This window comes from Heterocephalus glaber, unplaced genomic scaffold (genome assembly GCF_053883595.1).
Source record: "Heterocephalus glaber isolate CG9 unplaced genomic scaffold, H.glaber_assembly_v1.0 deba00001538, whole genome shotgun sequence".
Lineage (NCBI taxonomy): Eukaryota > Metazoa > Chordata > Mammalia > Rodentia > Bathyergidae > Heterocephalus > Heterocephalus glaber.
Window position 1 is genome coordinate 23,010,273 of NW_028258333.1, and position 18,685 is coordinate 23,028,957.

Sequence of the window (18,685 nt, forward strand, 5' to 3'; positions counted from 1 at the left end):
AGAAACAACTGTCTTCCAGTAAAGGAAAAAAGTTATAAACATGTTAGTCACTACTTGCAGAATATATCGGGAATAATTCGATTCCATTGTTGCCCTTGAGCCAGGGGGCAAAAATGCAACTTTTTCTGGTCCAAGGAGAGAATGTTCTCTTACTACTCATAAGGCAGAGATGAAGGAAGCCAAGGAATTCCAGAACTGGAATAGTTTTTTCACTCCATGACGTGATACAGCTTTATTGTTTGGCTCAGGTAGTTGGAAGAATATAATCTCTGACTCCCTGGGTCAGAAATTTTATCCCTTTATAGATTAGATAAGAACAGTTGATGAGCTTTTAAATGCAGAGAAAACTAATCAGAACTAAAAGGGAGTATTGTTGGGCTCAGCCCAAAAAATACATTGCCATAAAAGCACCCATTGAACTTTTTCACCCTTCTGCCTCTGCTTCTTGGTCTTCCTCTCCCTCCTCTTTTCTTTCTTTCCTCTGCATAGTCTTCCCTTTCTCCTCTCCTCAGCTCCCAACTCTAGCCCCAAAGATTAATTTCACACAAACTTTCTCTCTCTCTCTCTCAAATGGCCAAATGTGGACCTGAATTTTATTAAAAATACATTTGTTTATAGAGTAGATAGGATAAATATCTCTGGATTTAATTTGGAAAATAGATAAGGTGAATGTGTTTTATTGCTTAATGGTTTTTAATAAGAAATTCATCAGTTTCAAGCCACAAACCTAACCTCAGTCCATTTCAGAGCGATCAGGTTGCATTGTGGCTCTAGAATCTTTCCATGCCAAGGAATGGGGCTAGGGGTAGGAGATGGGTAGACTTCCGTTCACATGGGTGTGTGCTGCACCTTTGGCCCCACAGATCTCCTACGTCCCAGCCCGAGCACTAGTCCTGTAGCCCCACTCTTGTTTCAGCTATTCTATTGGAAAGCAGGGCCAGGTCCAATTGGTTTTCAGCACCATACGTTGCTTTCAACTTCTATGAGTCTTTCATTTCAATTCCTTTTCTTCTGTGAGAGACAGGCCTTCTGTGGGAAGAAAGGGCACCCCTTGAGGTCTGACATGCTCTGCAGTCAACTCTAGGCGCCCTTTGGTTAACCTTGGACAAGTGGAACCCAGCTGTGGAATTCGGTCATGGCCATTCAACACTCTGCCACCTAGGAAACAGGCTGTCTTGATCATCTTCCTAAGAAAGTCATGTGGGAACGTAGTAGGAAACATAATCCAAAGTAAAGAGTGCTGTTTTAGAAAGGGCAAACTACTCATCCAGTGGGTGGGTGAAAGTCATAATTCTTGGGGGGAGAAAAAGGCAGAGGGGGCTGGGGCTCTGGCCCTCAAACAACTTCCTCTCATTAAACCAAAGCAATTCTCCGCTCTCTGCAGGCTCTTTCTGTTAGTGAATTCACCTGCTCTTCCCACTAATATTAAGGTTCCTGGTGGCTGCTGGTGGATGGTCCACCCCACAGAGGGTCGAAGGCGCACACGCCCACAAGACAGAGCTTTCTTTTCCAAGTCACTTTACAGGTATGACCAAGAGGCTCTTTGGTCAGCCAGTTACCCCCACTGCCCAACACACTTTTCTTTTTGCTTCCATTTTCCGTGCTCCTGGGTTTCTAAGTCTTGGCAAGAGGACAGTCACTCCTTTGTGCTCGGCTGTTACAATGAGGTAACCAAAGAAAGGGTCTTGGTCTGAGGCTGTCAGCTGTTACTAATCACTACTCCCCAGCTCGTCGAGGCTCCCGCTCGCCTCTCCCTCTTGCTCTGCTTAGCACACATAAAGAAGATGAATTACCCTCTGGTTCCTCTTCAAAAAAAGCATATTGTGCCGCACATTCCAATACCGTGAGCGAAGGATGGGCTAATGTGAAGGGTAAATGGGTATCTAAATCACTTCCCAGTGGGTCTCGCACCAGCTGCTGGGGGCCTCTGAGGAGAGAATTTCAGAGTCCCCCCCTCAGTTTCCTGTGACCTTGCTGAGAGTGAGAGGAAGTTCCTGTGGTGGGCTCTCTGGCAAACTCCCTAACCGGAACCATCACAAGGCTGTGTGAGGCTGCAATGAGTCTATTGAGTGGTCAAGACCATTGTAGAGAAACCACTGAGAAACCCCCACTGGATGGATTCCCAGGAGAAGGAGCCTCCAAGTCCAAGGTTAAGCCAAAGGGCACTAGAAGCACTTTGATATTAGTGGTAGCAGTGGTGGAAGTTAGGCCTCAGTTTCCCTTCACTGCTTCCGTTTATGCAAGTTCATTCTCAAAGGCAACTGTAGCCAGAGAAAAGGGATTACATGGTTAGTCACAGCAGACCAAAGGTAAAAGTGATGTATTTGACTTTTCCTGCCACTAATAATAATGTCTGCTCCACTAATTTTTTTTTCCATTTAACCATCTTTCATTAGAGAATGTTTCTTTTTTTTGCTTTTCTGTACTTCATTTTCGCAGGGAATACTGGAGCTCCTGGTTTCCTTCTAAAGCCTCTACTTTTAACTGAGTGGGGATATACACCAGTGTTTGCGAACCTGAACTTACAATAATAAGTATCTTTCACATTGTGTCTTTGCATTTGTTCAGTTTTGATTATTCACTCATTCTCCTGTTAATATATGGACAGATAGAATAACAGCAGTGACTTCTATAGGCTCATTTGCAAGAGTGAAATATGTTAGCAAAGGAAGGAAAATAATATCAGAGTGGGAGAGTGAGAACAAAGGACAAGTATGAAGGAGAGTTGTCCATGCTGGTGAGGCATAGAGGTCAGTCATCTTCCTGGTCTTCTTACCTGCCTGTAAACACCTTGCAATGAATGATGTCCCAACTCTGGAAATGATGATCCAAGTGATATCAAGCCACTGTTTCTTCACAAGGTCTGTCTCTCGTTGTTCCAGATACAACAAACCTCCCTATTTTAGATTAATTCAGAAAAAATCAACCAAAATTGGTGAGTTAGAATTTCAGCAAATTTTAAACAAAAGCAACATTAATACTTGTAATCCATATAGTAATCCAATCTAAATATTAAAAAAAAATGTGTGTGGCCTCTACCCAGCACTACAACAATAATGACTATTAAATCAACAAATAATCATCCGGTACCTCCCACTTGCAGGCATTGTTCTAATGGTTCTTTGGTTTCTTTCTCTGAGGCTACAGCAATGAATAAAGCAGATGCTCCTGCTGTCTTGGCACTAAAATTCTAGTGGAAGGAGACACAGAGTGATTGTAACTGTCATTATCAAGGGCTTGCTTTGTACTCAACTTTATGTGTTTAATATAGGTGATATAGGTATTATTAACTTCGTGATATAGGTATTATTAACTTCTCTCCTCGGTGAGAAATGGAGGCTTAGAAAGGTGCAATAACACTTTGTGAGTAGTATGTTTAAAATTTATCTAGTTAATTAGTGGTAGCATCTAAAGGGTTGATGCTTACCATGTGCCACACACCACATGAAAGCCCCTTTTTATGTCAGCTTCCATCATTCAAACAATACAGATGAGGAAACTGAGGCTTAGCAAGGCCACATGATAGTAAAGCCAGGAGTAGAACTCAGGCATCCTAACTTCACAGGTACCATAAATACATTTATTAAAGGAAGATGCTTCTTAAAACACCTAATGTTGGCCTTAAGACATTCAACTATTGTCTTTTAGATTAAATTCAGAGACTACAACCTGCTTACTAATAGATTTAAAATTCTGATACAATCATTCACTACCAATAATTTGGAGCCTAACTTTTAAAGATTTGCCTTCAATTCCAGAACTTATAAACTGATAGAACTTTCTGCTTTTTTTACAAGGTGGTTTAATTTATAAAGGTACCAGAAGAAACCACTTTGTGCAGAAAAACTATATACAATTTTAGACAGAGATTTAAAGTGATTTGCTTGGCACACACACCCCAACCTTCTTGGCTTTCCTCTGTGAGCTTTTTGGCACACTGGCTCCACCCCCCTTTTCTGGGGAGACAGTGTTTCCCAAGTCCAGTAGTGAGTATCTGCTTAGGACCCAGTGACCAATTTCTCAATCTGTAAATGTGAAGCACTATATTTTCAGAGCTCAACTTTCCTACTAAAGAAACCCCCTCACCTTGTATTCCCATGGATACAGTACATATCAGAGCCTCATCCTGGTTTCCTTGCTGTAAGCTTGCTCATCTTGAAATTGTAGGTCTAAGAACAGGCAGCTTTCATTAGATGCATGTCTGAGAAGTGCACTGTGGAGAAGGAATACATCTAAAATAAAATAAAAACTGAAGCAGAACAGTCTTCTTTAATCACCAGTTGCCATCACCCTTTTTTTGTCTTTCTGGGCCTGGGCCAAGGGCCTTGGAAGAACAATGAAACATCATGAGGATAAGTGAAAAGACAATTCAGAACAGAAGGCTGCTTCTTTAGATTTCATGTTTTAAACCACAGACAGGAACTGTTGGGGGGAAGTAGACTGAAACACATTAATTTATAAGGCATAGATTTTTTTCCATCAGTTGGGAGAATAAAACCCATGCAAATGACAGAATCTTTGGAGCATGGCATTTTCACATCATCCTTTAATACTTGGCTGATAACATGTTTTCTTTACCCAAGAGATAATGCCAAATATTATACCAAAAGAAATCTAATTTACAACACAGACTTACAGAGTTCCACATACGTATTTATGAAACAATCCCTCTTTTTTCTCCCCCTCAAAATCCCATGAATTTGGTGAATATTTGTTGTGCTAAACTGATTACCAAGAGACTGTCTTCATAAATAAAGCAGAAATTACATATTTGCTCCAAGAAATTCTTTTCTTTTCCTCTCTCTTCCAAGTGACTGCTGCCTAAAGTACTCAAGTATTTGAAGCAAAGTTTTGATCTTTTACTTTCCAGAAAGCTTCCTGTTCCATCTCCTTTTGATGCTTAACTCATTGATGAACTTATAATAGGTGTGCAGAAATTATTTCTTCCTTTATGATTGGCTTATTGATGAATAGAACATGAGAAAGGAAAATAAAGTTCCAGTGCTCACAGCTAGAAAGAATTCATGGTCCTCTAACCTGCATTAGAACATGCATGCTCTGGGCTGTTTTTCTAAGAATGGTGAAGAGTTTGCACTGATATCTCAGCTACTCTTTCTGGTGACCAGCAGTACTCAGCTCTGCCTTCATGTAGATCAGATGCTTTCCTCAATTACATCCTCCATACAATTTTCCTTAAGCCAAATACCTCATCTCAACACTAAATTCAATGCAAGAAAGCTAGAGAAAGTTAGTGCGGATAACAAGCAAGTGCAGTGTGGACAGCTCCTTGCTTGTCCATAAGAGAGGTATAGTGGTAAAGATACTCTCTCGAAGTGTGGATCTTGCCTTTGCCATGTACAACACTAAGCGAGTTACTTAACTTCTCTGGCCTCTTTTTGCTTCACCTGTAAGATAATATCAACAATATCTGCATTGTACAGTTGTCATGGAATCAAATGAATCTCTAGCACCAGTCAGAGGTAGAACCCAGTAAGTGAATGAATGGGCCAGCATAAATTTAAGTCACAATATACAAGATATGCAAACAAACAAACATGTCATTGTAACTGGAAGATCCATCAGGGTACTTGTGGCAATAGTACAATATATGATTTCTTTGGGTTTGAAGAGAGTTTTGATTTTGATGGCAGATTCTTTTTATGATAAAGACATCAGGATGTTTTAAATGGGGCTGCCTTAACTTAGCCCAGATCAAATGAAAAAAAAGAGACAAGTCAAGAACATGATCTTCCCTACTTGTTCTGGAATGTGTTTCTCAAATGCATATTTAGATGGTTGATGTGACGCACTCTCGAAAGTACTCCATGTCCAAGTGACTTCCTGTGTCCTCATCACTCCAGTGCTCTTTTCTCCCCTATATTTTAAAATGAGTGACAAAGCTCAGTGCAAACAATAGGACATTCCTGCCAAAGCTCCCTTTCTGCTAAGTGATTTAGTACTTTGACCTTGCCCCAGACACATGTGTTTAGTCTCTGGTGTAAAGCATAGGCTCTCATATTTCACAAGGATGGGGAAAGAGGATGGTCACAGAGTTCAGGTGAGTGAGAGGAAGAACGATGCCCTGCTCACTTGGGGTTTTGTCTTCCAGAGTTCTTGCTCCGTTTTCCTGGTTGCACCAGTATCAAGGCCATTGGATGTGTAACCGATTGTACACATCTGTCCTGCTGTTGCCCTGGTGACAATGTGTGGCCTTGTTCCTGGTGGTTTCTTTAGTTTTACAAGCTGGAGTACCCCGGGAGCAGAGGTGAGCAAGGGATCTTGTGTGGGATGTCAGCCCCCCTTTAGAAGAACCTACATGGAGAGTTGCTTAATGAAGATACCATGCCCTTTCTTGGCTGAAGCAGTAACAGCTGTGGTCTCACCCTGTTTGAAAGGAAACGAGCCAATATGCAAAGGTGGATGAGGCCTCTCATTTGGCTATTCTTCTGCACTTACTGCTAAGAAAATGGCTTTTGATTTGGTTGTCATCAACTACTTCAGAATTACAAAGTATGAAGAAAATACTTCATATCAGTTTCACTTAAAAAGTAACTTTTAAGCCTATAAACTTTATTTCCCAGAGTGAAAGCCCTACAGCAGTAGGTACTGGGATCACTTTCCCTGTCCTTCTGCCTGGGGGTGGGAAGGACAATGACACCTTCTTCTTTGTCTGCCACTTTGGTTTCCAGTAGTGTCTTGACCACCTGGCATTCTTTCTGAATAGCTATAGGTCGGGAATAGTGGGCAGGAGCATCAAAGAAGAGCTGGCTTGGGAATGGAATGGCACCACAGAATAGGAGGCAAGAGGGAAAGAAAGCATCTTGGAGGAAGAAAAAACTGCTGCCTGGTGCCTCCTAGCAGAGCCATCTGGCCTCATGTGTTTACACCATTCACCAGGTCAACAGGGAGAGAGCCAAAAGAACTGCAGTCTTCAGTGTCCGCAAGTTCAAGCAATCATGACAAAGAGAGTGGGCCCCTTCCGAGAGCAATCTTGGCAAGCACAGGAAAGTCAAGATATTTGGAAATGTAATTCATATCTGAGGAGAGTGGGTGGGGCAAGGAGGATGGGATACTTCAGCTGACAACAGATTAGGCCATTTATAATGTAGCTGAAGTGTTGAAGTGAGGCCATTACAATAAATGGATACTTAACCATAGGTTTCAGGCACATGGGCAAACCAAAGGGGTTAAGTTCATACACTTACGCTAAAGTTGGCTTCCTGCATTTGGTCTTCTTAGGCACAGAAAGCTCACTAAACTTAGTTACCTAAGATCTGAGTTTGTGTTCCCACTCCATTCTGCTTAATGTTAAGACTTCAAACTTAACTTTTTTTAATCTGCCATATTGGTTGTTAAAAATAAAAATATATCAAGTACTGAGTAAACTGGATGTGGTGGTACACACCAGTAATCCCAGCACACTGGAAGGCTGAAGCAGGAGGATCAAAATTTAATGACAGCAAGAACTGGTCTCAAATTAAAAATAAAAAGGGCTGGGGATATAGCTCGCTGTGAAGGCCCTGGGTTTAATACCCAGTACCACAAAAGAAGTAAATGTTTATAAATGGTATGATTCAGATACAAGTGAAATTATAAATTGAAGCTCCTGGATTCAACTTCCACCTTCAATTACCTTTGTATCAAATTAACATTTTTGGGCAAATCCAACCAGACATCTGGCACTCATGGACACTAGTTTTTCAATACTTTATCTTAATCTAATTATGTTTGTGTGAACATGGTCATTACTTAATATTAAACCATGAAACTCTGATATCTACCATTGATATATAGTATAACTTTTAATACATTTGTGGAAACACAGTTTTAAATAGTAAATAAAATAGTCTAACAATAATTGGATTTTACTATACTTGGATTTTAGTGTTATTATGGGTTGAGGGGGATTAAAAAAAAAAGAAGAAAAATGAGGAAATGGCTAATGAAGCAAAAGAGTCCATATTATTATAAATAATTTAGTTTTGTGCCATTTCCAATTGTTTTCCAGCCAAAGAAGCACCATTTGTCCAACAGGCTAGCACCATTCAAGATGCCTTCAAGTCATGACTTCTTTTTTTTTTTTTTTTTTTTGCCTAGATGTCACTTTTCCTAAGGTAGAATTTGAAGGTATCTTGAAATGAGGCAAAGAGGTCTTTTTAACATGTGACAAGATGTCCTAGACCTATGGGACAAGATAGAGGAAGACATGGTCCAAGAGTGAGAAGAATACCACCAAAATAATTTTCTTTAATTTTATGAGATGAGCTGAAATGAAACAGCAGAGAAAATATTTGAGAACTTTAGCTTTAGAATCTAGTGTTTACCTGAAATGCAAATTGGAGCTAGATCAGCAGGTGATTAGAATAATAACATAAGTTTTACATAAAACATTGTTTTTTTTTATTTTTTTATTTTTTGGTACCAGGGATCGAACTCGGGACCTTGTGCTTCCAAAGCAGGCGGTGGAACTACTCAGCTAAATCCCTGGCCCTAAAACATGTTAAAAAGACTCCCCAAAACATTTATAAAATAATAATGACCACAGTATTTGAACTTCCTTGAGGTAAACTTAGATTATTCTGTTGGAAAATAATTTAAATATTAGAAAATATTTTAAATATTTCTATGTACACACATACTACTCACATTTGTAGGTTCCCCAACTAGTAGTAACCAAGGAAAGATTTCCACTGCATTTTCAAACCATTAGAGAGCAGAGTTTATTTTATTTGTCCATGTGAACTCATCTCTTGGGGCTGAAAATGAGAGATTTCATGCTCACTGGCACAGCTGATTCCTAGCCAATCTGGCTTTTTCCCTTCACCTTTTGTGGTCCCCTGAATAAATCTGGGGCCACTTTCTTGTAACATGTATTGCTGAGTGGGATGAGGGTAAGGAGTGAAGAAGGAAATGCTGTTCCCATTGTCTTCCCCTGGAGAATCCCTTGGACTCACCTCCTGAAATCTCCTTCTGTTTGCCTTCACCAGGAATGGCGGCCCTAGATAGTAAGGCATCAGGGAAGATGGGAATGCGAGCTGTAGTCTATTACATGACTACCACCATCATTGCTGTGGTGATTGGCATAATCGTTGTCATCATCATCCATCCTGGAAAGGGCACAAAGGAAAACATGTACAGAGAAGGCAAAATTGTCCAAGTGACTGCTGCAGATGCCTTCCTGGACTTAATCAGGTATGTCCTTATAAGCCTGTCCCTTGAGTATATTCTGACAACTCAATTCCCTTATTTGGGGGAGCTAATCAAACCCTGGAAGAGGTATCTGACTGAACCATTCTTGCCTGGCTTGAAATGAAGGCTACATCTTCACTTTCTAACAGAAATTAAAGTAAGGTTTTATTTTCTCCAATCATATGCAAGAGGTGAGAAGGTCAAGAAGAAGAGACAAATTTTGAGAGCCCTGCTTTTAGGATTCACAATCTCATCACTAAGTTTTCTCCACTGTGAAGCTCACCTTGGAATATAAATAATTCTTAACTTATTTTTTAACTCTTACACTTTAAAGCTGGTTTTTAGCTTAACCATTAAACCCCTAATTTAGAATGAATATCATTGTTCATTATACAAAACATAGTTACATAAGGGACTTTGCAGATCATTTGGTCATTCCCAAGACTTTCCTTTTGTACTATTTATGAAGAAAGGATATGGCAGATTAGTTTAATATCAAAGAATAAATTCTTCATCATTGTTTTATTAACAACCAGATATTGATTATAAGTGAGTCTTATCTAACACTTGAAGTGAACTTGGTAACAGATGGCCCTTAACAGAACTGTGAAGTAAGCCCAAGTTTGATCCTGGCACTTCCCTGCTTTCTTTTTCTGTACATCTGCCCTGTGTTATCAGGTCTTAGCAAGAAGCATACGGTATACTCAAAAGGAGCATTATAGAAGATTTGCAAAAACTTAGGCATGGTTAGGGGAACTCCCCAGCGACGATGAGGTACCAGAGAACTAACAACAGTAGGAAGCTATTTTGTTCCACTCCTGGCTAGGAAGGGAGCTGTTACTAGGACCCAGAAAGAGCTGTAGCCATGGAGAAGTGGCTTCAGGGTAGGAGCTCCAGCTTTAATTGGAGTAAAGGAGCTGCCACCAACCTTGTCAATGAGAGAGGTAATAGAATACACACATGGACTTCTTACTCTATCCTATGATCTGTCAATGCATGCCACTAGACAAACCTACAGGCAGCCAGAAGGCAAGGGAATTCATATGCAGATTCATAGGAGTCCATAGGAGTCAACCAGTGCACAAAGCAAACTAGAGAGTAGACCTAGAAACTCTTTCTTTCCAGCTCTAGAGATTTCCCAGAACAGGCCTCCACATCCCCCGTCTGCTTAGCATTCCCCCACCAAGGAGCCCACCCAGCCTGTCTGTCTGAAACCTAGCAACAAAGTGTCTAGGAAAGGATTTCCCATGGCCACCTGAAGAAAACTCATTCAAGGGATTCATTTCAGATGCCATTGCAAGGAGTGGGTCTGAAAGTAAGATTCACAAGAGATTTGGGAGCCAGAGGGTCTTGGCAGCAGCAACTCTCAATTCCCACCATAGGCATCACTCAACACCATGAGGCTTCTTCTTGAAATTCCTTTTCAGGGGAGTTAATAACAATAGCCTATTTTTCATCATGTTTTTATGAACTTCACTCTCAAGTAGTTTGGGTCAGGAGTCTTATTATAGGCTCTTTTCCTATAATTTCTACCTTTGCTTAAAGGATTGGTATATTTTCATTCTCAGTCTGATTGGTCCATCAGAGTACTGTGAGTTTATGCCCCATGTTTGCCTTAGCAACAAAGACAGGAATATGCTGCCACCACCCAGTCACTTGGCTTCAGCATTTATCTTGAAGTCTCCTAAATGCGTATTTCTATCATAGAAACAATCCCATAGAACATAAATGGGAATGAAAAGAAAACATGATCGTCTACATAGTAGAATGAATTTACAACCTTAAAGCATGACTTTGAAAGATGTAACATCTGGAATCTCAAGTTTAAGATATCTGCCTGGATCATATCTTCCCTGCCTTCCATCTTGGATCCCTAATGATGATTTAATCCAGTCTCCTCTTTACACTTGATCTTAGCCAAAAGGCTGAGAAGCAATTCCAGTCTCCACTTTAACAGATGAGTCAACTGAGACATAAATGGGTGTCATGACTTGGACAGTGTCACATTCCCCAGCCACATTGCTGCTCTTCTCCCAGAATGAACTCAAACACTGCTCTGATGCAGTCTCTGAGGAAGTGACATACCCTGCTACATGGGCCTCAAGGTCAGATTTTATGGGCTGCCAAAGACCCCCAGAAGCTCCAGCAATTCAGTGCCAATGTTCTATCCCCCATTAGACTTCTGGGAAATAGAATTTACAGTCAAACCAGGAGTTTTGATTCAGAACACTTGGTCCTTAAACACATAACACAATAACTAAAATGACCACTACTGAATAATACCTCAATCACTCATACTGCAAATGATAAAAGGTATTTCCAGTCTCACTTTGATTCTTTCTAGGAAGAGGGTTTTGATTATGTAATGGCCAAATGAGGAATCTCATTGGCTGGCAAGAGGACAATTGAGTTGAATTTGTCCCTTCCCTGAAAATATGAGTTACGTTAGCCACACTTAGTGATAACCATATGTTCCATTTCAAATCATAAAATCATGGTCTTTTTCCATTTGCTACTTGTTTCAATGCATTCTTTACCTTAGACATGATCAAACAATATTGAAGGAACAAACAGTACAGTATTTGGGAAATTCATCAAGTAACTGCTATTTTCTTTGCAGGAACATGTTCCCTCCAAATCTGGTGGAAGCCTGCTTTAAACAGGTAAACACTCTACAGCAACCCATTCACCTTTGGAATTTTTCTTTGGCATACCAAACCAAGTGGAGAGCCCCCCATGCACACATGTCCGCTGCAGTTTCTCTGCAACCAAATGGAAAAGAACAGGGTTTTCTAGGAAATTTGGGGGTTCAGGGAAAGTGAGTCTTACATTGTATTGAAGGCTTACTAGTTGCTAGATGTGGTGTGTCTTGCCCCAAAGTAGTACATTGAGCCCCTGTTATTGGTTTGTTTGTTTGTTTGTATGTATGTTTGTTTTGAGACTCATTACATAGTACAGACTGGCCTTGAATTCACTATGTAGCCCAGGCTGACCTCCAACTCACAGAAATCCTCCTGCCTCAGCCTCATGAAGGCTAAGATTATGGGAGAGCTCCACCACACCCAGCCCCTGTTATTGTTAAGAGGGCTAATCAGGAGATTTCCTCCCTTTCCCCACTGCTCACTTACAAAAGCCCACAAAGCAAACAAACTCCAGTATAAAATGCATTGAATTGGCTATTCCAGTTTCTAGGTTTGATTTTAAAAATCACTGGAGTGTTTTTATTAACAATCTACTCAGGACCTTCAGGATTCTAAAGGAGAACCATATGAGAAACAAATGGTATCCTCATATACAGAATGCCTGTCGTGTGCCATGGACTAATGTTATATTTAATCCTCACATAAAATGATGAGCATAACATCTTCATTGGGCTAATGAGGCACTCATTTATAAGAACTGGGAGATTATGTAATAGGCACAAGTTCTCACAAAGAGAAAATGGCAGACCCAGAATTCAGATCAGTTGTGTTGACTACAGATTCCATCCACTTCCTGCTACTACATTCTGCTTCCTAGAAAGCAACATCCAGGGTGATGAGACCCTTACCTGGAGGCTATTGTGAAGTCCAGTTCCTTTTAGCCTAGCATCTAAGCAATTCTTAGCTCACAGCATTGTGAATACAAATACATTTTACTTTTAGGGAATAAAAATCAACAAAGTTCATTCTAACTTCACTTAACTATAAAAGCTTTGTTGCCCAGAATATGAAAAGGGAAACAGTCATTCTATATTAAATAATAGTTCCCAAACACTTTCCCAGATGCTGTCCATTCACCTATGTGGTAGCTCCGTAACCTTTCTGCTTGGGATCTGTAAAACAAACAAGACAAAATCCTAACCTCATGGAAAACAGAGTTTTACACATCTAAGTCCCCTTTTGTTTTTTCTCTTTAAAAAATTATTAAGACTATTTTAATAGGCAGGGCATGCACACATTGCAAAATTCAAGTAGAATCTTTTCTTTAAAAAAAAAATCCTAAAAAGCCAAAATCTAACTTTGTTCAAAAACAGCTATAACCATAAATAATAAGCCCTTTTCAAGCCAATCAACCAACCCCAGCACCATATTCCAGTTTTCAGCTAGCACTGGGTGATATAAAAAATGTTGATTTCCAGATCTTTCAGATGGGAAAAGTGCTGATTTGTGCAGATTTATTGTATTTAGTTTGGGATTGCATTTATAGGATTTTGAAGGGAAAGCAAATGTATCTCCCCAGATCTATTTGGCTTAGACCAGAATGCAAATGAAGTTGCAATTTCTGAGTAAGCTGCAAATTGTGTCTAAGGGGAAGGAGTTGGAGACACAAAACAGGCTGATGGGGATAGAAAATCTACCATGGACAATTTATAAAATGCATAAGCACCCAACAGAGTAAAGAGATTTAGGAATTGACTAGATTCTTTGTTGCTTGAAATTACCAGCAGTACAACTGATTGTTCAGGGATGTGTCCACAGTATTGACAGCTAGCCTTGCCCTTGTTAGGGAATAACAGGTCTCCAACAGACCAGAAAGTCTCCTGCTTACTCTTGGCAAAGAAATGGCCAAGCACTTCACATCTGGCCATTCTTTCCCTCCACTCCAAATCCAGTCAACAGCCTTACATTATTACTCTGTCTTGCTTTGCCACCACCAATATCAAGACCAGGAATTCTACTCCTGTTACAGTCACATAGGGATGAGCTTCATTGTTTCATGTAGCCACAGCAATATTCTCTGCATCTCCTGGTCAGGCATCTATGCAAAAGCAATGGGAGAAAGGCCATCTCTCCAATAAGAAGAGAAATGCCACTAAGGGCTTGAAGAAAGTGAGTTGTCATCATCGCTATTCATCAGGCACCTATTCTAAGAATTGATAATATCAGGAATGGCTTGATGACTGGACCAAAATCTCCAACTAGGTCTAATCCCTGGAGGACTTTGTCACTGAGCATCATTAGCCAACATTAGCATAGTACTGTAAAATTTACAAGATGTTCTCGTATATTATGTTTGATTTGATCATTGCAACAACTCTGTGAAGTAGAACCAGTGCAGTCACTCCTGTTTCACAGCTGTGGAATATGAGAGAAGGGTGGGGGATAGCTTGCCAATGATCTTGTAGCATGATACCTGTAGAAAGTAAAAGGACTCTTGCGAGTATTGAGGTTCACGGCTTCTTAAAATCTCATCATTGTCATTTTACTAGGGTTTCAGAAGGAAGCAAAAGCACATGTGTGTTTAGTCCAATGCCTTTAGCCAAGCATCTACTTCCTGTTGTGATTTATTATGTCTTTGAATGCATGTGTGTGTTATATGTACTTGAGTGGATATAGGTCTGCCTGTCTCTCTGTCTGTCTGTGTTGAGGAATAGGGGATTGCCACAGATGTATAGAGAAATACATGGTAGATGGATAGATTAATAGATAGACAAATGGATAGTTTCTATGACATTATGCTTTGAATACAAATGTAATGTTTATTATGGAAAATTAGAACAGGAAAGCAAAAGAAAAAAATAAAAATCACTTTTAATTCCTGGTGTGCTTTTTATTTTTAAGTTTAAAACCAACTATGAGAAGAGAAGCTTTAGAGTGCCCATCCAACCCAATGAGACCCTTGTGGGTGCCGTGATAAACAATGTGTCAGAGGCCATGGAGACTCTCAGTCGGATCACAGAGGAGATGGTCCCAGTTCCGGGATCTGTGAATGGGGTCAATGCCCTGGGACTAGTTGTCTTTTCCATGTGCTTCGGTTTTGTGATTGGAAATATGAAGGAGCACGGGCAAGCCCTGAGAGAGTTCTTTGATTCTCTTAATGAAGCCATCATGAGATTGGTCGCAGTGATAATGTGGTATGTATTTCTGTGGGTGTGTAGCCAAATGTAAGATCCTTAATGCCATCAAAATGTGTTAAGTACTGAGAAAGACACCACCAGGCCGGATGGCCAGTTGCAGTGATCTCGCTCTGGTCAGCACAAGGAAATCAATGTACTTCTGAGCCTGTAGTGTCCATGAACCTATGTGTAAGCCTCTCAATAAGTTTACTTCTGGTTTCCAAAAGGTGTCAACTCCTTTACCCCAGTGCCAATGGAATCCCACACCTCACTGGCCCACTTTGCACCTATGCAGTTATTAATTTCAGAAACATTTATTGTCTACTATATGGCAAGCAGAGCATGTAAAGGACTGTGAATACAGCAATGCAAAGAGCATGCAAGGGCATCCTCTGGATCTTTCATTTTTTAAAGGAGACAAACATAACCAAACAAATTACCCAGGTGCTTTAATTATAAGTACTGTGAAAATATAAAATAGAATAGCAGGTGACTGGGGAGAAGGTAGGGCATTTGCCCTGTATGATGAAGAAAGACCTCTGAGGAGACATTTTTTGCTAAGACCTGAATACCCAGCAGAAGCCAGTCCCACAAAGAACCCAAAGAAGAGCTTTCCCACCTGAGAGAAAAGCCAATGCAGAGGGCCTACGCCATCAAAAAATTGAGGCCTCCTTTCTCTGTTTGAGCCCTAAGAAAGAAGTATATACAGCAGCGCTGGTGCAATGTACAGAAGCCCTCATGGGAAGTACCACGGAACACACACCACGACTAATAGCAGCACTTCCTTTAATAAAGCTGAGAGCAGGAGACAAAGGAAAAGACTAAACCCAAAGGGGAGCATTGCCCTTGGAACGTAAACTCCCCAGCAGCGAGAGAACATTTTGCTTGGTTTAGGCCTCATGTGGGGGTTGCTTTCCTTTTATCCTTTATTTTTTAATATCCAAACTCTTTCCTGGCACCTGAGGCAAGAAGGCTTCCATTGCTATGAAAAGCACTCACTCCCCAACGTGATTAAAAATGCCCTTTGTCTCTAATGCCACCAAAGCCCAGAGGAATCCACTTTTTAGGAGTTTGCACAAGATGGATATGAACATGGGCACAAAGACAGGTCAGAATGTGATCTCCACAGGAGCCGCCGATTGGAAGGCGCCTTTGAAATCCCAGCAGGGCTGAAAGTGGACATTTATCTTCATATTATTAAAATGCCTCCACCTTTCACCTCTTCCATGAAAGAAACCCATTCAAGGCCACTGAATGAACCTCACATGTAGCTTTTCTAGCTGTACATTTGCCTACACATTCAACACTGAGTTATTACTTCTCTGAAAACAGGTACTCCTATGATTTCCTGGCCTGCATTTGTAAAGGACTTTTGAAAGAAGCGTTGTACTGTTCAGTTCTCAATAAGTTCTCTGCAGTTCCCAGAAGACCCTTTTCCTTAAGGGTGATAGCTTCTTTGCGCTGGTAATGTGAGTTCAGTGGTAGTCTACTGCACACCTCAGAAAAGAGGGTTGAAAGCCAGGCAGCGGAGCCTTTGAGCAACCAGGAGCATTTTAGTACGTCCAAGTCATTTTGTGATCAGCTGTTTATTCTCTTCAGAGTCTGCAGGGGAAAGCAAGACAAGAGCAGCCAGGAGGCAATAATTACTTAATTACAACACCTATAACCTGATTGTGGTAGAACATGTTTGCATATTAATTGTAATAGCTCTGAATTTATTTATATACTATTTAGAGAGCAAGTGATACTGGTTTTCCATTTGCACTGTAACATAAAACTCTCTTAAAGTAAATTTATTTAGGTAAAAATGGTGAAGAAAAATACTAAGTAATATTTAAGTGATGTGGAGATATGGAAAAAAGTCATAAAAGTGGCCCTGGAGTAAGAGAGATGACTGTAAATCTGAAACACTGATATGGCATTATGTGTCCCTTGTTTGAACTGGAAAATGCACCCAGAAGTGAGAATATAGGTCCAGTGGGTTATGGCAGTTCCAGGTACTTAGCAGTGTTCAGGAGGCGTGGGGAGTGTGTGAAGACCAGAAAAGTGGCCTCCTCGGTACTGTGAAAGGAGAACTACCTCATACATGCCTGCCTTCTTCATAGGTGTAAGAGGATAAAAATGTGTCTTAGAGGAAGACTGGCTGACAGGAAACTCTGATTCAGCCATATCCAGGGGGATATTTATATTAAAGAAAAGAAAGAAATTCACAGATTCTATAATTCCTAATAGTTTCCTGGGGAATTTACATGGAATAGCTCATTGGAAATCATACTTTCAACTGTGTATGTGTTGCTTCTCCATAGGTATGCCCCTCTGGGGATCCTCTTCCTGATTGCAGGGAAAATTGTTGAGATGGAAGACATGGGTGTGATTGGAGGGCAACTTGCCATGTATACAGTGACAGTTATTGTCGGCCTCCTCATTCATGCAGTCATTGTCCTACCTCTACTCTACTTCCTGGTAACCCGGAAGAACCCTTGGGTCTTCATTGGAGGTTTGCTGCAAGCACTCATCACAGCTCTGGGGACCTCTTCAAGGTATGTATGCCTGTATTGGTCAGCTTTTCCATCACTGAGACAAAATCCTGACAATTGCAAATCAAAGGAGAGGTTTAATTTGGCTCATGGTTTCAGAGGTTTCAGTCCACGGTCCATTAGCTCCAAGGCAGAAATATGAATCCATAGTGGAGCAAAGCTACTCACTTCAGGGTGGCCAGGAAACAGAGCACAAGAGAAGAGCATGGAGAGGAAGGGACCAAGGACTTGATACAGTTCCCAGAGTCACACCCCACCCAGACACACTGTGTGTGCTTTACTAATCTAGGTAGCTCTCAAGCCAATCAAATTGACAATCAAGCCTAACCATCACATTCCTCCAAGACAATGTGTCTAAAATTTTATCTTGAACCTGAACTCCTCAGGTTAGAGGTAGATAGAGGTGTTTGTGCTGGGTTTTAAACCTCAGGAATAATGAATTTGCTTTTTCATATCTATTTGGGATACAGGGAATCACTGGCTGCATATTCTTTTGTGAGGGACAAAATAGAAGTTACCTATTCTTTCCTGTCCATTGCCCTCACCCTCTTCCAGTTGAGATGGCAGAGTGACTTGGCAAGGGGTTCTGTAATGGGGAAAAACCATGAGTGATGCCTCAGAGGAACCCAGAAGCAGGACAGCTTCCAAATGACCCCCTGAGGGGACCACGTTGTTCCTAACCCTGCTCCCCTTTTATACAAGTGCTGACTTAGTTCCCTTTAAGTTAGGGAGAGGAAGGAACTGTCTGTCCAAAAGATCAAACACAGACACAGAACTACAGGACGCTCAGCTGACATGCCTTGTTTTACTGTTCTCAGTTCTGCCACCCTGCCTATCACCTTCAAGTGTCTGGAAGAGAACAATGGCGTAGACAAACGTGTCACCAGATTTGTGCTCCCTGTGGGGGCCACCATTAACATGGATGGAACAGCCCTCTATGAGGCTTTGGCTGCCATTTTCATCGCTCAAGTTAACAACTTTGACCTGAACTTTGGACAGATTATTACAATCAGGTAAAAGAAGAGTTCAAAACAACATTTTCTTAAGAATAGACTTTTAACAAATAAGAGAGAGATCAAGGATGGTTGAAGAAATAGTTGGTAAGAGGATCCCTTATAAACAGGAGGTTGGGGATTGGGAG

General features: G+C 40.8%; 1 protein-coding gene across 2 annotated transcripts in view; it reads left to right on the forward strand.

Annotated features, from left to right (window-relative positions):
* The window catches only part of Slc1a3 (solute carrier family 1 member 3), a 75,185-nt gene that overhangs the window by 50,177 nt on the left and 6,323 nt on the right, over nt 1-18,685 (forward strand). For both annotated transcript variants that reach the window (XM_004848608.4, XM_021261494.2), the window contains 5 exons: nt 8,988-9,192; nt 11,810-11,852; nt 14,733-15,025; nt 17,314-17,547; nt 18,363-18,557. In XM_004848608.4, coding sequence (XP_004848665.1) covers nt 8,988-9,192; nt 11,810-11,852; nt 14,733-15,025; nt 17,314-17,547; nt 18,363-18,557 — 970 coding nt within the window. The remainder of the gene's footprint in view (nt 1-8,987; nt 9,193-11,809; nt 11,853-14,732; nt 15,026-17,313; nt 17,548-18,362; nt 18,558-18,685) is intronic.